General features: G+C 42.1%; 1 protein-coding gene across 6 annotated transcripts in view; it reads right to left on the reverse strand.

The window, feature by feature from the left end:
* TRPC5 (transient receptor potential cation channel subfamily C member 5) overlaps nucleotides 1-18,097 on the reverse strand; it is a 289,744-nt gene that overhangs the window by 145,381 nt on the left and 126,266 nt on the right. For all 6 annotated transcript variants that reach the window (XM_072743340.1, XM_072743343.1, XM_072743338.1 and 3 more), the window contains one exon: nucleotides 12,508-12,906. In XM_072743340.1, coding sequence (XP_072599441.1) covers nucleotides 12,508-12,885 — 378 coding nt within the window. In that variant the 5' untranslated portion in view covers nucleotides 12,886-12,906. The remainder of the gene's footprint in view (nucleotides 1-12,507; nucleotides 12,907-18,097) is intronic.

Raw genomic sequence — 18,097 nt, forward strand, 5'->3', positions numbered from 1 at the left:
CCAATTTTCCCAGCACCATTTATTGAAGAGACTGTCTTTCTTCCAATGGATAGTCTTTCCTCCTTTATCGAATATTAGATGACCATACATTTCAGGGTCCACTTCTGGGTTCTCTATTCTGTTCCATTGATCTATGTGTCTGTTTTTGTGCCAGTACCACACTGTCTTGATGACCACAGCTTTGTAGTACAACCTGAAATCTGGCATTGTGATGCCCCCAGCTATGGTTTTCTTTTTTAAAATTCCCCTAGCTATTCGGGGTCTTTTCTGATTCCACACAAATCTTAAAATAATTTGTTCTAACTCTCTGAAGAAAGTCCATGGTATTTTGATAGGGATTGCATTAAACATGTAAATTGCCCTGGGTAACATTGACATTTTTACAATATTAATTCTGCCAATCCATGAGCATGGAATATTTTTCCATCTCTTTGTGTCTTCCTCAATCTCTTTCAGAAGTGTTCTATAGTTTTTAGGGTATAGATCTTTTACCTCTTTGGTTAGGTTTATTCCTAGGTATCTTATGCTTTTGGGTGCAATTGTAAATGGGATTGACTCCTTAATTTCTCTTTCTTCAGTCTCATTGTTAGTGTATAGAAATGCCATTGATTTCTGGGCATTGATTTTGTATCCTGCCACGCTACCAAATTGCTGTATGAGTTCTAGCAATCTTGGGGTGGAGGCTTTTGGGTTTTCTATGTAGGGTATCATGTCATCGGCGAAGAGGGAGAGTTTGACTTCTTCTTTGCCAATTTGAATGCCTTTAATGTCTTTTTGTTGTCTGATTGCTGAGGCGAGGACTTCCAGAACTATGTTGAACAGCAGTGGTGAGAGTGGACATCCCTGTCTTGCTCCTGATCTTAGGGGAAAGGCTCCCAGTGCTTCCCCATTGAGAATGATATTTGCTGTGGGCTTTTCGCAAATGGCTTTTAAGATATCGAGGAAAGTTCCCTCTATCCCAACACTCTGAAGGGTTTTGATCAGGAATGGATGCTGTATTTTGTCAAATGCTTTCTCTGCATCTAATGAGAGGATCATATGGTTCTTGGTTTTTCTCTTGCTGATATGATGAATCACATTGATGGTTTTACGAGTGTTGAACCAGCCTTGTGTCCCGGGGATAAATCCTACTTGGTCATGGTGAATAATTTTCTTAATGTGTTGTTGGATCCTATTGGCTAGTATCTTGTTGAGAATTTTTGCATCCATGTTCATCAGGGATATTGGTCTGTAATTCTCCTTTTTGGTGGGGTCTTTGTCTGGTTTTGGAATTAAGGTGATGCTGGCCTCATAGAACGAATTTGGAAGTACTCCATCTCTTTCTATCTTTCCAAACAGCTTTAGTAGAATAGGTATGATTTCTTCTTTAAACGTTTGATAGAATTCCCCTGGGAAGCCATCTGGCCCTGGACTCTTGTGTCTTGGGAGGTTTTTGATGACTGCTTCAATTTCCTCCCTGGTTATTGGCCTGTTCAGGTTTTCTATTTCTTCCTGCTCCAGTTTTGGTAGTTTGTGGCTTTCCAGGAATGCGTCCATTTCTTCTAGATTTCCTAATTTATTGGCGTACAGCTGTTCATTATATGTTTTTAAAATTGTTTGTATTTCCTTGGTGTTGGTAGTGATCTCTCCTTTCTCATTCATGATTTTATTAAAGTATCAAACAAATTAATGTAGATTATGTACTTAGAATGGTGCCTGGCACATAATAAATGCAAATTCGTGTTTACTATTTTTATTATTAGACATTGTGAATTGTAAAGGTCTGGGGTACATCTAGGTGGGTAAATCTAGCTGAAATCGAGAAAGAAATTATGGATCTCTTGATAGATACTGAGCTACAGAGGGAGAAGAGATAGAGCTCGGGGCAGCACCAGTATTGAAGGGGAATAAAGACAAGGACTCTGAAGAAGAGACTAAAAGGCAGTGGTCAGAGAGAGAAGAAGCACCAGGTAGACATGATATCATGGAAGCCAAGAGAGTTGCCAACCAATGAGATTAAAGTGATACACCAACATTGGAACTGTGTGTCTGGCGAGGGATTGGAAGAGAGGAGGGAGGGAATGTCATCTGGGGAGTAGATAGATGAAAGGGGAAAGAGTTAAAGATCTATATGGCCAGCTCCTCACAAATACTTGCTGAGGAGTAGCACTGTTCAACCAGTCCCCTGGGTTATCAGTGGATCCAGCTTTTTTCTTTCACCCCACTTCAGTCTTCTCTGCCCCAACTTCCAGTCAGAGGACAAGTAACCACCAGCTGGGATGTGATGGCTATTCATCAAGGTTCCAACTTAGGAGTGGCTCAGCCAATGACCATAGACTAATTCCCTTTACTCCAACTAGGATCAGAGAAAAAAGAAGGAGGGCAGATAGATGAGCACAGGAACCTAATAATTGATGTTTATGATAAGAATCAGGGTGCACCTGACCCAGGGCTCTGACTCTGGGTGTGGCATCTGGAACCTTCCATCATAAGGCTTATGAAGGTAACAGAGTCCCAAGCATTGTTTTCATCACCAACCCTTCATTCCACCAGCCACTCTGACTGGGCCACCACCATTCTCACTCCCCTCAACATTGCTCATTTGCTTCCCTCTGACCCATGTGCCATCCTCTTCTCTCTTCCTTTCCAGCTCAAAGCCTATATTTAAAAATGTCCCCCACTTTGAAACCTCTGTATCTACTTGTGTCTGGAGTGTCTTCCTATATTGTCCACATCACACATTTTGGACGACAGAGCATACATTTGCTTGCACTGCTCTATTTCTGTCCTATGGTTTTTGCTGGCATATGAAAAGGAACAGTACCAGGGAGTGTTTAGTGCACTGGGATAGGACAGCTGGGAAGGGAAACGGAAGGAGAGCTCTGGGTTTTGCACCAATATTTCACACTTGAACTGAATTTGCAACAAGAACTATAAGCTGAAAAAAAACAATCGCAATGATGAGCCTGGGGTGAAAAGGAGACAGAAAATGGCTGTCTTTTAAACAATCAAACATGTGAGGTGAAGGAGGAGAGGATGATATCACAGGCAGATAAGATATACCTGCCCTGGGATAGGAGAATAGGAAACTTCCTAGCTGGACATGTGTATGTCGGTTAGGGCTATATACAACAATGAGCATGAAGCTCTAGAAAGGCAGCCCTGAGATGCTGTAACCCTGAAGGGAGGGAGGGAGAGAGCATGGCTAAAAACTCACATGTGTTTTTATTTAGTGATTGGCTTTTTATATTACTGCCTGGTTTCTTCTTTGTGAGGTATTATACAGCCAGCTCCCTTGGTCTTTCTGAAACCAAGTTTAAGTAATTATGATTTTTTTCCTTTCTGAGAGGTGAATATCACTGTTTTAAATCTTTTGTGTCCCTTGGAACATAGACGGCCATGCTCACTAAGAGGGGCGGGGACTGGAAGGACAGCATGTGCATGCTTGTTCTCTGCACAATACTATAAATTTCTTGAGAGCACTCACTGTATCTTTCAATTTTATTGTGAGACATATAATTAGCAGTCAAAAATACTTAGACAATTGAATAGAACTGAAGAGAATTAATCATTTGCTGAAACTCTATCATCAATGAGTTGTTTCAGAGAGACACTACTTGGAGCTGCTTTTTTTATTTTCAGCTTCATTGTAATGGTCACCACTTCTGATGGGCCCTCAGAGGCAGAGTGGAGTAGCAGAAAGAGTGGCTTGAGAGACAGGAAGCATTTTTGCCAGTTCAGATTCAGCTGAGTGAACTTTGGACATGTTGCTTCAGACCAAATGATCTATAAACTCTACAATTCTCTATGAGTGCAGTAGGCCTTGTCCACTGAAAGTCAGCAGAGATACAGGAGAGAAAGTAACTCAGTGTTTCAGTTTGGCCACTAGGATATGATACAGTTATTCTGGCCTTATCCTCCCAAGAAGGTTTATTATCTCGAGTTGATTGGCACAACCCATTTATTTTTTGGTCTAGAACTTACATTTTGAAATGAAAATCAGAGAATTAAAGCTGTTACTCAGTTTATGAAAAGGCAAATACTTTCTGTTAGATTGGGTAATTCTGGTAACAAAGAATTTATAATGTTAATACTATTTTGTATTAATGCTAAGAATATAGGTATCATATATTGAATGTTACGTACTACAAATTATGCCAAATATCCAGAAATAATTCTCATTTAAATCTTGCAACCATCTGGGACATGGGTAGTATCATTATCCCCATTATACAGATGAGGAAACTGATGCTCAATTACAGTAAACAACTTTGTCAAGGTCACTCTGCCGGACCTCTCAGCTACTATGTGCTAGGGGGTGCTTAACACATTTTTGAAAAAAATGGATACATGATATTAGCCAGCAGGCTTCAAACTAGTAGGAGTAGGGGTTTTATTAGCTACCACTTCTGAGTATTGGCTATGTGTCAGGCACTGTTCTAAGTAATGTACATGCATTATTCCATTTAATTCTTACTTTACCTCTCTGAAGTAGACTCCATTGTTGTTCCCATTTACAGATGAAGAAACTGAAGTTTGAAGAGATTAAGTGATATGCGCAAGGAAACACATCTAATAAGTGGCTGACTGCAAAACCTATTCTTTCTACCATTTCAGGTTGTCTATGAATAGCAGGGGGACTTTGGCCATTCTCCCCATTACTTTCCGCTCTCATATTTTGAGTGGTTGAGACTTAGAGGTTAGACTCCTTAATTTTCCTCTCTGTGTCACCTTTGCCCAGGCCCTCACCATTCCCCTCCACACTGTGCAATCTCTCCTTGAGACCACGAGTCAGATAGAAGGGAGTAAATGGAATGTCTTGTTGCTGATTTTCTACAATCTTAACACAAACACTTATCAGTGTTGTTGAAACTTAATCTCACTAGCTCATCTGTGAGACCAATTTTAATTTGGAGCCATCTGCCACAGACAAATGAGTAATTATGGCAGAGCCCAGAGGGGTGGGCCTTGGGGAGAAGGTTGGCTTAGCCTCTTTCCGCCTGCATGCATTGACGCAAGTGACCAAGAAAGAAAATTCTTTGGGTGGGCTGTTGATGCTGAGACCAGCAGCTGTACCTCCCTGTTGCTTAAGTCCTTAAGGACACCAGTGAACAAGAAAGGATGACTTTGAGGTTATACAGCTTGCCTAAAAGCAGAAGGGAGAGTCATCTCCCTGTCATCAAGGCCAAGCAGAAGGAGGTAATCTGTGAACTGGGCCAGCTTGCTGACCAGCCTCTCTCTCTCATTATACTAGTGGTTCCTTATGATGAGTGCCACTTGCCAGCTGGTCTCTCCACATTATATGACAAGTGAAGTCAAATTGATGGAATGAAGCTGAGAGCAATAGTAATTGACCTCTGCCTAACATTTAAATTATTTTCAAAAGCCTTTAATGTATCTTTATCTTATTTCTTCCTAATGACAAGCCCTGAGATTAGCAGGTACTGTTAGATTCATTTTATATATGAGGAAACTGAGCCTTAGGGTGATTCTGTAGCTGGACATGTGTAAAAGACCTCATACCTTGCCTAGGGTCACCCTGTTAGCTATAACCTGGGTAGCACCTCAAACTCTGAATTCTAGTCTGTCATTTTGTCTTTGAGATGAGTGGTTTTCCAGCTATGCCTGATCCTCAGGGGCCAAGGAGGTATAGGAGTATATGTGTGTGAACAAGTGGGAGCTTCGGGCCCTGATCTACACATAAACTAGGGCAACTCTGTGTGGGTCTGTCTGTTTGACATCTGGGCAGGATTTTGTTGAATGAAAGGCTCTGCTTCTGAAAATGTTTGAAAACCACTTGCCTGACTGGTATTTCTCATGGAGAGTAGAATGGGTTACAAGGTGTCCCCTCAAAAGATATGTTCAAGTCTTAACCTCCAGGACCTGTGAGTATGACCTTATTTAGAAAAAGGGTCTTTGCAGATGTCAAGTGAAAATGAGATCATCCTACATTAGGGTGGGCCCTAAATCAATGGCTGGTGTCTTTTTTTTTTAAGATTTTATTTATTTATTCATGAGAGACACACAGAGAGAGAGAGAGAGAGAGAGAGAGAGGCAGAGACACAGGCAGAGGGAGAAGCAGGCTCCATTCAGGGAGCCCGACGTGGGACTCGATCCCGGGTCTCCAAGGATCACACCCCGGGCTGCAGGCAGCGCCAAACCGCTGCACCACTGGGGCTGCCCAATGGCTGGTGTCTTATAAGAAAAAGAAGATGGAGATCAGGACCCAGAGACACAGGGAAAAGACACAGAGGAGAACTCTGTGTGATGATGGAGGCAGAGACTAATGCAAGTATAGTCCAAGGCATGGAACTGATTCTCTCTTCGGGCCTCCAGATGGAAACAACCCTGATGGTACCTTCATTTCAGACTTGTGACCTCCTGAATTATGAGACAATGCATTTATTTTAAGTCTCCCAGTTTGTGGGAATTTGTTATGGCAGCCTTAGGAAACAAATACAGAGAGGGTCATAGACCTCTTACTGAGAAATGGGTGAGGGTGGGCTTATTAAAATGCTGGTTCCAGGCCCAAACCCCAATATTCTGACTCTGTAGGGGCTCAGCCATCTGTATTTTGACAAGTTCTCCATATGCACAACAATTAATTTTTGAGCTGGTTTTGACCAGAGACATGGATATGAGACTCTGCTGTGGATTGTAGCTGGTTTGGCTCCTCTAGCTGATGACACTCCTCTAGTGGCTCCCAGAGTTAGTGGGCCAAAGGGGAAGGCTTAATATACAAGAAATAGGCTGGCATTAAACCTTCTGTAGTACAAAACTTTTGAATTCTGAGAATTATTTAAGAGTGTTTACTCCCAAGGAATCACAAAATCTGCCACTACGCAAATAGGCTGTAGTAGTCAGGGAGTGGATGCTGCCATGAGGGTCTGATTTCTGGAGCAGCAAGAAGACTTCAGAACAACACATACACAAGAAGACAAAAGACTAACACCACACACACACACACACACACACACTCATGCATGTACAGTCTTATACCTGTCTGGTGTAGAAAATTCTGATAAAGCATCAACATTTTTACTTTAAGATTTGGTCTCTATTAAAGATGCAGGTTGCCAAGTGAGCGTTGATACTTGAAGCCAGTGTTAGCCATTTATGCCTGGCCTCTGATCTTTATCTGAGAGCACTTTTGATAAGCTAGAAGAGGGAAAAGAGCATGATGAGCTGAGCAAAAGGGTTCTTTTTGCCATCCTGAGGCCAAACTCTGCCTAGTAAAGCCAAAAAGGGCACTAGTTTATCCACCCAAGACTGATGGAGGTCAGCTATGCCCAGTCCCTTGGAGAGATGGAGGAGGGCTGGTGAAAAAGCCCGGTGTTTGGATTCTGTGTGTGGGAGGGGCACCTTCCTGAGAGTAGCCTACCAAGCTGGACCTGTGGTCCTTCAGGAGGCCTGTGTTTGCTCACATCCCTGATTGCTCTCAGGTAAACAAATCCTGTTTCTATCTCCCAGAAAGGCAGAACTCCAGCACTGTGGCAGGCTGTTGTTATAGTTACTGACATATGACTTATCACAGCAATTGTCAGAGCAATGGGAGAAAATAAAATTTAGCAGAGGCTGGTGGTGGGGGTTGGTAGAGAGAGCAGAGTGGGAAGAGAAAGCTTTTGGAGAAGACTTGGGGATGGGGCTGCTGGCTTTGTGCATTTGTACATATGCTGTGATATTGGAGTATGGACAAAGGAGGTCCTACATTGGCAGTGTGTCTGAAAGAATCTTGGGAAAAGACAGCCTGTCCCAAACAGTTTTACCCCTGTTCCATATGTCTGACATTTCACCGTTCGTTAGTGGTTCATTCCTGTGAGTTAAGCACTGCTTTTCCCCAGGGGAGGTCATGCCTTAGATTGTATTTCAGAGTAAGTTTTTCTGGTGCCTTTCTTCCTCAGGGTTTGCCAGAGTACTGGGAAATATGAGGGAGACGGGGGCCATCAAATGAAGACACAACCTATGTTCAAAACTTAGATAGGGTTGGTATTGCTAGCCTCCTCTTTGGAAACTTCCCTGTAGTCTCCTCTCTTTCACAACAGTTAGGAAGTTAAATGGGGTTGAATATTAAAGTCCAGGATGTCTTATTCAATCAGCTAGTCATGTACTTTTCTGAGGGATACATGTAACTCCTTATTCATCAGCAAATATTTATATATCGTCCATTATATACTAGGCACTGGGTTAGGTAGTATTGGGGGAGAACCTGGAAACAGTTGGGCATTAAACTATGTCCAACATTTAAGAAACAATCTAGTTACAGAGACCAAACATGTACTCAAGTAAGATTGACTAATAGTACATAGTAGCATGTGATTGGTGTCAACGGAAGGATAGAGCTAAAGGCTACACAGTCTCAGAGGTGAGCAAGGTCATCATAGAGCAGGTTATCTGGGTAACCCTTAGTTCAGAGTAACACAGCAAATCACTCATCACTCAGGCCTTTAGCAGAGCTGTGAGGAAACAGGGCACAGAACAAATCAGTTTTTATGGGAATCGTGATACGGTCTGGGTAGGTAACATGTTCATACCTCTCTGCTTTGCTATTATTCAAATTCTGGCCTGTCCTTTCCAGAGAGCTCTCTGTCCTTCACTGATCTACCCTGTCTCAGAACTCCTGTGAGGGGATTCCCAAGATTTAGCAGTATAGCCAAATGGTTAGGCAGGTAGGTTTAGGAGTTAGATTGCTTGGGTTTGGATCCCGCCTCTGACACTGTGATCTTGGACAACTGATTTGACTGTGACTTGATTTTCCTCATTGGTAGAATGGGGACAGTCATAATAGTGTCTACCTGACAGAGTCGCTGGGGAGATTAAGTGAACTCAGTGGTATAAGCTGCTTAACACAGTGCTGGCTACATACTATTTGTTTATAAAATAAATATTTATTGAGTGATATTACAGCAACTTTCCTAGTGTAGACATATAGCTGTGCTCTATTAGGTGCTGATGGAGAATGGGGGCATTCAGGCCCTTTACTCAGTGAATTTTTTTATCTACTGTCTTTCTGCTCTGTCAATTCCAATGTTTGGTCTGTGTGTTATCACTTAGCTTACCTCCATTCCTTTTTGTTTAACTGGGTAGGCAAGTAGAAAAGCTTTGAATTCCTTTTTAACCTAGCTTTGGTTGTATCCTATAAGGCTTGATGTCAAGTGTTTTCTTATCTAAGCACTTGGCGATTTGGGGTTTGATTCGTACTATTTTTGTTTTTTAATGTATTGTGGTATTCCATGTTTGATGACTCTGTATTTCTTTTGTTCCTACTCTATGTTCCTACTATGCTCCAAAGAAAGCGAGACCATTAAGAAACCTGCCTGAGATACCTAGGAATAAACCTAACCAAAGAAGTAAAGAATCTATACCCTAAAAACTATAGAACACTTCTGAAAGAAATTGAGGAAGACACAAAGAGATGGAAAAATATTCCGTGCTCATGGATTGGCAGAATTAATATTGTGAAAATGTCAATGTTACCCAGGGCAATTTACATGTTTAATGCAATCCCTATTAAAATACCATGGACTTTCTTCAGAGAGTTAGAACAAATTATTTTAAGATTTGTGTGGAATCAGAAAAGACCCCGAGTATCCAGGGGAATTTTAAAAAAGAAAACCATAGCTGGGGGCATCACAATGCCAGATTTCAGGTTGTACTACAAAGCTGTGGTCATCAAGACAGTGTGGTACTGGCACAAAAACAGACACATAGATCAATGGAACAGAATAGAGAATCCAGAAGTGGACCCTCAACTTTATGGTCAACCAATATTCGATAAAGGAGGAAAGACTATCCACTGGAAGAAAGACAGCCTCTTCAATAAATGGTACTGGGAAAATTGGACATCCACATGCAGAAGAATGAGACTAGACCACTCCCTTGCACCATACACAAAGATAAAGTCAAAATGGATGAAAGATCTAAATGTGAGACAAGATTCCATCAAAATCCTAGAGGAGAACACAGGCAACACCCTTTTTGAACTCGGCCACAGTAACTTCTTGCAAGATACATCCACGAAGGCAAAAGAAACAAAAGCAAAAATGAACTATTGGGACTTCATCAAGATAAGAAGCTTTTGCACAGCAAAGGATACAGTCAACAAAACTAAAAGACCACCTACAGAATGGGAGAAGATATTTGCAAATGACGTATCAGATAAAGGGCTAGTTTCCAAGATTTATAAAGAACTTATTAAACTCAACACCAAAGAAACAAACAATCCAATCATGAAATGGGCAAAAGACATGAAGAGAAATCTCACAGAGGAAGACATAGACATGGCCAACATGCACATGAGAAAATGCTCTGCATCACTTGCCATCAGGGAAATACAAATCAAAACCACAATGAGATACCACCTCACACCAGTGAGAATGGGGAAAATTAACAAGGCAGGAAGCCACAAATGTTGGAGAGGATGCGGAGAAAAGGGAACCCTCTTACACTTTTGGTGGGAATGTAAAATGGTGCAGCCACTCTGGAAAACTGTGTGGAGGTTCCTCAAAGAGTTAAAAATAGACCTGCCCTACAACCCAGTAATTGCACTGTTGGGGATTTACCCCAAAGATGCAGATGCAATGAAAGGCCGGGACACCTGCACCCCGATGTTTCTATCAGCAATGTCCACAATAGCCAAACTGTGGAAGGAGCCTCGGTGTCCATCGAAAGATGAATGGATAAAGAAGATGTGGTTTCTGTATACAATGGAATATTACTCAGCCATTAGAAACGACAAATACCCACCATCTGCTTCAACATGGACAGAACTGGAGGGTATTATGCTGAGTGAAGTAAGTCAATTGGAGAAGGACAAACATTATATGTTCTCATTCATTTTGGGAATATAAATAATAGTGAAAGGGAATAGAAGGGAAGGGAGAAGAAATGGATAGGAAATATCAGAAAGGGAGACAGAACATAAAGACTCCTAACTCTGGGTAACGAACTGGTGGTGGAAGGGGAGGAGGGCGGGGGGTGGGGGTGAATGGGTGACGGGCACCGAGGGGGGCACTTGACGGGATGAGCACTGGGTGTTATTCTGTATGTTGGTAAATTGAACACCAATAAAAAATAAATTTATTATTAAAAAAACAATAAATACTAGAACTTATTAAAAAAAAAAAGAAAAAGAAACCTGCCTGACACAAGGGGCTTAGGAGAAACCTGTGGGAGACAGGACCAGAAAAGTAGGGTACTGAGTGCTGGGCTTCATGTGCTGGTTTTGCTTGTAATGAGACCTTGTAGTCACTGAAAGCATGAGAGGAATGACAGGATTGTTATGCTGTATTGGGGAGAATAAGCCAGCATCATTGCTCAAGATGGCTTGTGAAAAAGAAAGGGTTCTATAAGCAGGGAATCCAGTTAGAAGATTTTCATGTTAGTGTAGGATAGTGGTTCTTAAACCTGAATGTTCATCATAGTCCCCGGGGGGGCTGGTCAACACAGTTTTTTGGGCCTCCCCCCCCCCCCAGATTTTCTCATTCCCTCAGTTTGCGGTGGGGCCTGAGAATTTGTGTTTGCATTTCTATCAAGTTTCCCTGGTGGTGCTAATGCTGCTAGTCCAGGAACCACACTTTGAGAATCACTCATCTAGGAGAGAAATGATGAGGAGCACAGTGGTGGGAGGAAAGAAAATATGTAAGTGAGATTGGGGAAGAAGAAACCATAGAGCTTGGAGATTGGACACAGATGCAAGGAAAAGGAAAGACTCAAATATGATTCCAGAGTATTAAATCTAAGTGCCTCAGAGGGTAGGAAGGTCACAGAGGCAAAACCCCAACTATTTAGGGCTGGAATGCAGTTGCGTCACAGGCATTGAGAAAATACATGAGCCCCTGTGTCCTCTGCATCTATGCCATGGCATTCACGTTTAAAGGTCTTCTTGTCATTCTCCAGGAGAGAGGCTGGTGAGAGGGACAAATCCCATGTCTGTGTTTGGTTTCCTCCTTTTTTAAAAAAGATTTTATTTAGTTTTGCGCATGCACATGCCTGTGCATGAGAGACAGAGAGAGAGAGAGAGCGAGAGAGCACAGCATGAGGGGCAGAGGGAGAAACAGACTCCCTGTTGAGCAGGGAACCTGATGTGGGACTCAATTCCAGGACCTTAGGATCATGACCTGAGCCAAAGGCAGATGCTTAACTGACTGAGCCACCCAGGCATTCCTGGTCTCTTCCTTTCTAGAATGTAACCTTTGAGTAGAGGAAGAAAATGAAGCTAGGGAGCAGGAGGTAGATAGGGTAGAAGGAGCTTAGATATTCTGGAAATGGAGTGTACACTTTCAGGTTGCTAGGTATTGAATGTATATGGGCAAATGCTCACGGGAAAAAGACAAATGAGGAAAACTCAGTGTGGGCCATGCAGGGTAGCTCTAGGATACTGAGATCACTAATGCTATTTCTGAAAAGAGAGTGTTGCCATCATAGGGCTTCTTAACTCCAGCCTACCTAACCTTCCCTAGTTTCAAGGCTTCTGATTCAGGGACCTTATTGTTCCTGGCTGTTTCCCCAGCCTGCAGGGATTTCTCTTACCTGCTTCTCTCCACTCGGCCGCCTGTAACTGAGCAGAAGCTCCACAGCACCCACCACCTCCTTGCGGATGGCGTAGAGCAATGCATCGCCTACATACACGCTGTGGTTCAGCAGTAGTTCCATGATCTCCAAGTTCTCATTCTCAATGGCAATGAGCAGGGCACTCCGGCCCAGAGGATCCATGCAGTTGATGTTGACATTGTAGTAGATCTCAGCCTCCTGTAGGGCCTGCTTCACGGTAGCATAGTCCCCCTTCTCCACCGCATTGAGGAAAGCCTTCTCTTCTGCAGAGAGCTCAGTCTCAGCCCTCACAATTTGCAGGGGGATGCGATCTCTGTATGGTGAGTAGTTGACTTTTTTGTAGTAGAGTTGGGCCATGGTTCATAGCAATTTAGCAACCTGTGAGAGAGGAAGACCAAAGAAAGTCTTAGGTGCTTGAAGATCTCAAGTGGCCAGTTTATGGAGGCAGCCTGGCTAAGGGGTTGGAAAATCAACTGTTTTCACATCAGATCTTTCTCTTCTTGCAAAAGGGTATAGTAGAAAAAGCCCAGACTTTTGGGTGGGAAAGACCTTGGTTCAAGTCCTGGCTCTGCAACCTTGGATAAGTTACTCAAGCCCACTGTACTTCAGTTTATTATTATTAAGGTTATCAATTGTAATAGCATTAATAGCAGTTATCACTTAGTTACTGTTTACTGTGTACCAGTGCTATGTACCAGTGCTATGCTAGAGAATAATTCCTTCTTCATAAAGCTATTTTGAGAGTCAGATGAGATATTATCAAGAAGTTGGCACAGTGTTAACCTCCTAAGACATGGCACAAATTATTTCTTTCCCTTCTGAAGACACTCATAATACTTCTGATTGATGATGCAAAGTTGGAGTTACCTTTGACCAGTTTTTTCATGCTAACTGAAACCCTGCTTCTTGCTGCTGTTCAGTGGAGAGCAGGTAATGGCTCCAAGAGACCAAAGTCAAGTACTGCCTCTACCTATTCATAATTTTGTCCTCTACCACTTGAAATCAAGGAGCTGATGGATCTGATAATCTGTTCGATTCAGTTCTCAGAAGTGAATGGTCTATTTCATATGCACCACATCTAAAACCAGATTTCAATGGAATTGATTTTAAAGTAAAACCTATTATTGAACTACTACAATGTGTTTCACTTTCTCTGGGAAACCAAGAAGACAGTCTTTGCCTTCAATTGTATAAAATGAATAGCAGTTTAGAGTTCTTGCCTTATAGTTTATAGCTCAAATTTATGCATGACCCTTGCTGACTCCTTGTACTAGTCCCGTGGGATAGGAATGTTCATCCTCCCCAGGGGAGAACATGAGGCTCAGATCCATAAGGTGACTGGCTCCCCTTTATCTCCCATCCCTGGGCCCTCCAGGACCCTCTGGAGGCTGAGCTGGGTAGATCAATTTAAGTGTCTCATTACCAAACTGTTCTGCCAGCAAAAGGAAATGGATGTGATAAAGGGCCACTTGTCTCATCTCCTGAATGGAAGAGAAGATGAAGATATGAAGCTTCTACAAATGTTTGCCTCACTCTTCCAGGTAATGACATCCTTGCTTTGGCAGAGAAAGAAGCATATATTATACCAAGTGACATTTGCAATTCATGTGCTTGTGATCTTCTGGGAAGTTAGTATTTGAAGGTGAGTGTCACCTCTTGCCCTGAACAAGCCCAAATGACAAATTTCTCTCTGCATCCAAGTCTCAGGAGAGCCGGGTGCTGTTTGGCTGTCTTGAGAAGCACTGATATTTTTCTGTGCTACTTTCAAGTAACTCAGCAGTGGCTAAAGGGAAGTGACACTTAGAGTAGGCATTTGCCACTAAACAGCAAATGACTTTAATAATACTAATTGTAGACTGCCACTCTATCTCCACGATAAAAAAAAAAAAAAAAAACAAGGATGAGGAAGAAGAGACAGTGTGATCTCCTGAAGGGAGACTCAACAACCTGATTCAGGTTATATTTATTTAATCAATGTAAACTCACTGGAAGCCTGCAGTGTACCTTGCACTATGCTAGTCACTTTGGGAGGGTAGGAAAGAATAGGTCCATGCCTTCATCATCTCTCACTTAAACCATTTCACAAACTTACAGTTGGTCATCCTCATTCTATTCTCTTCCCCTCTGCATGGTCTTTGGCACCACCTCCAAGTTGTCCCATGGAATATACATCTGATTCCATTTTACTCCTCCTTGATTAGTTTCTTGCTACTCTTGTGATGAAATCAACATTCCTTTCTGAGGGCTCCTAGGTCTGGGCTTGTGTTTACCTCTTCAAATTCTTGCTCTCATCTGCTATTCTTTAGCCTCATGGAACTTCTTTTGATTCTCCCAACATGCCAAGCGTTTTTGCCACCTCAAGAACTTTGATTATCTCCTAGAATTCTCTTTGCCAGCTTTCTTCATCTCTCAAGCCTCAACAAAATGTCACCTCCACAGAGTAGCCCTCACTAGCCACCTTTTCTAAAGTAGTTCCTTCATACTCTTCTCTCCATTGTATTCTCTTCCTTTTTAATGCTTATCACAATTTGTAGTTACATATATCTTTGTCTTACTGAATAATCATCTCTTCTGTCCAATTTGCTTTAAATCTTAAGTTCAGGGACTGCGCTGTCCTGTTTTCATAAAACGTGCACCTAGCCAAGTTCCTGGCATGCCCTGAATGCTTGACATGTATTTGATGAATAGATGAGTAAACTTTCCATGATATTCTCTCATCTTTCTCCATCTCACCCTAAGTTCTAGCCATACCGAGCCATGCTCTCTGAGTTCCCCTTTTATAATCATACCTTTGCACATAGCTTCATTCTACTCTCTCTTCCTGATAAATTTCTTCTCAGCTTCAGCACTTTGCTCATAGTTCTCCTTCTCTGTGAACTTCTCCCCCAACAGCTTCAGAAAGTTAGCTAATCTCCCTCTGAGTTCTCCACTGTTACTTTGATGACTTTTTTTTTCCAATGTCACCAAACTGCATGTTTGTCTTTCTGCCACTAGGGTAGGAGTACCTTGATTCCTGCCTTCTAAGTACTCACAGAGGGTCTGGAACATGACAGGTGCTTGACAAGTGAATGTTTAATGAACAAATATCTAACTTTGGAGGGTTGGCATGGTCATGAAGTGCTAAATTATGTGGCACTGATTTGGTTTTTTTGCGATTTCAGGAAGGGCTCAGTGAGGGCTGAAGATTGCAGAGAAGGTTTCATGGAGGAGGTAGCTCTAAGCCAGTCTTTGGAAGATGAATTAAATGTGAAAATGTAAGGGTAGTACAGTCACTGCAGAGCATAAGAACAACAGTGGTGAGATTGATCACGGCCTAGTTGGAGGGAGCATAGTTTTTGGACTATAATAAGGTACAAAGATTGGAGGTGAGCTAAAATTCCAAGCCAAGAGCTCATAACCTCAGTTTTCCTATCTGAAAAATGACCTTAAATACTTGTTGCCCATTTGCTACTTAAGAGGTTACCATGGGAGAGAAGGCTAGATGTCTTTTCAGATGGTGTCATAGCACGGTTGCTGCGGGAAGATCTTGTCCACTTCTGTAAGGAAAAGCTGTGGGGTAAACTAAAGACAAGTGTGTCCTAGAACAGTATGAGAAGGAGGGGAACTAACTAAATCTGTGCCCTATTATATGCTAGGCACTATGCCAGGAGCTAGTGCAACAAAATAATTAGTAGAGTTTTGAATATTTACTATGTCCCAGGCACTGTTCCAGGGCAGCACTATTACTACTACTGCTTCCTGCGCTAATAGTAGTACTAATGAAGGCGACAAGCAGTACCATTCATTGAGCTTTCACTATGTACCAGATGTGTGGGTTATAGTAGTAAAGAAAGAAGACAGTAAAATCATGGTGATTTGAGACTTGAAGTAAGTATAATTGGATTATATATAGTCAATTCAGAGTCTAGATTTACTTTTCATCTCTTGCATTTGAAGTTGGTCTAGTCTATTGCATTTCCAGTGAGCTGTGCTATGAGAAGCCTCGTAGTATTCCCCATGGAGAAAAACATCTCCTCCAGAGGTTTGCCTGAGAGTGTACTATTAGGGAATCACTCCTTTGCTTTAAGGCACAACATCTCTAAAACTACGGCTGGAAGGAATATGAAATCATGGGGCTAACAACATCCACCTTAATGTGGATTCCTTGATGAGAAAAGTGGCTGTGGCCTTGGGAGTACAGAAACGTGTGTCTATAAGGTCAGGGAAGAGGTGGTGAAGGGGAAAGGAGAGGCCTGGTGTCCAGTCTTGGAAATCTCTTTTATGTATCCATGCCCAGCTCTACACTACACATTGACAGTGATGTAAAATGGGTTCTCCGCATTGTCTGTCTACATGTAGGCTTATGTAGACATCTAATGCCTTGCCTAGTATCCTCCCCTCTTCCATTCTCCACAGCTGGTGCCATCTGATCCTTCCTTACAGCTATAGCCTCAGCCTTGCTCTAGGCTGAGACCAATCCTTTCTTCATATGCTTGCTGTTAGTCCTACTTTGCCATTATTCTGGGAACAAATACTTAATGATAAAGTTTCTGGCATCTCTTGAGGATGTATTATTGGGAAGGTTCCTTCCCATTACCCTTTACCTTTATACTTGGCAGATTGTACTCATTTTCCATTAACATAAGCCAAGAGATGAGGTTGGCTTTTCCATTATTATGCACTGGGCTTGAGGTGTGTTCTTAACTGAACAAAACGAAACCAGTCAGCACTTCATGCCATTTCTACAAGTGAACCTCACTTGTAGAATGTAGTCCACCAAGTAAGGAACATTAGGAATGGTCTAACAGTCTGCCTCAGGGGGGCTTATAATGTTCTTTCTTTTCTGTGCTGCTAGCCAGAGGAAATTGTCTAATGGGATCTATGACATTTGTAGGCTTAAATGATTCGATTTAAAGAGCTAAATCAATGGGCTGGGCAGAAGGCCAGGGTGCAAATCCCAGCCCAGATCAATGCCCAGCTCAGGACTTTGTCTGTGAGGAGGAAAGCCTAGCTTTCCACCTAACTAAAAAAAGTGTATTTAGAGAGAGATGGTATCTGTGCATGGCTTACACTCTGTGCTATAAGCATTGAGCTTGAATAGTGAAGGCCTTGTGACCTCTCACCCTTATCCATGCCTACTTATCCACTTCTGCATCTCTTCAGAGCCCTTTAAGACAAATTTGAACAATCTCAGGTATAAATGGTGGATAACAAGCACATTCAATGAATATGTACCAGGCACTGATAGAAGCTGATGATGATGGCTAAGTGGCTTAAAGTTGTACCTCCTCTAGGAAAAGATTATATTTAAAGAGGAACTTGAATGCCCAATCCCAAAAGTAACTGGAATTTTTATGTACAAAGGCACAGGAGTGGGCTAGTCTGAGGAATACTCTGTGTGTGTGTGTGTGTGTGTGTGTGTGCACGCGCACACATACATATTTGGTGGAGTATTGATTTTTAGAGCATTTTGGCTCTTTCATAGTACCACTTCAAGAACTTCCTAATTTTATTTTATTTTGTTTTATTTTTTAAAAAGATTCTATTTATTTATTTGACAGAGAAAGAGAGAGCACAAGCAGGGGGAGTG

The sequence above is a fragment of the Vulpes vulpes genome, chromosome X, assembly GCF_048418805.1.
Source record: "Vulpes vulpes isolate BD-2025 chromosome X, VulVul3, whole genome shotgun sequence".
NCBI lineage: Eukaryota > Metazoa > Chordata > Mammalia > Carnivora > Canidae > Vulpes > Vulpes vulpes.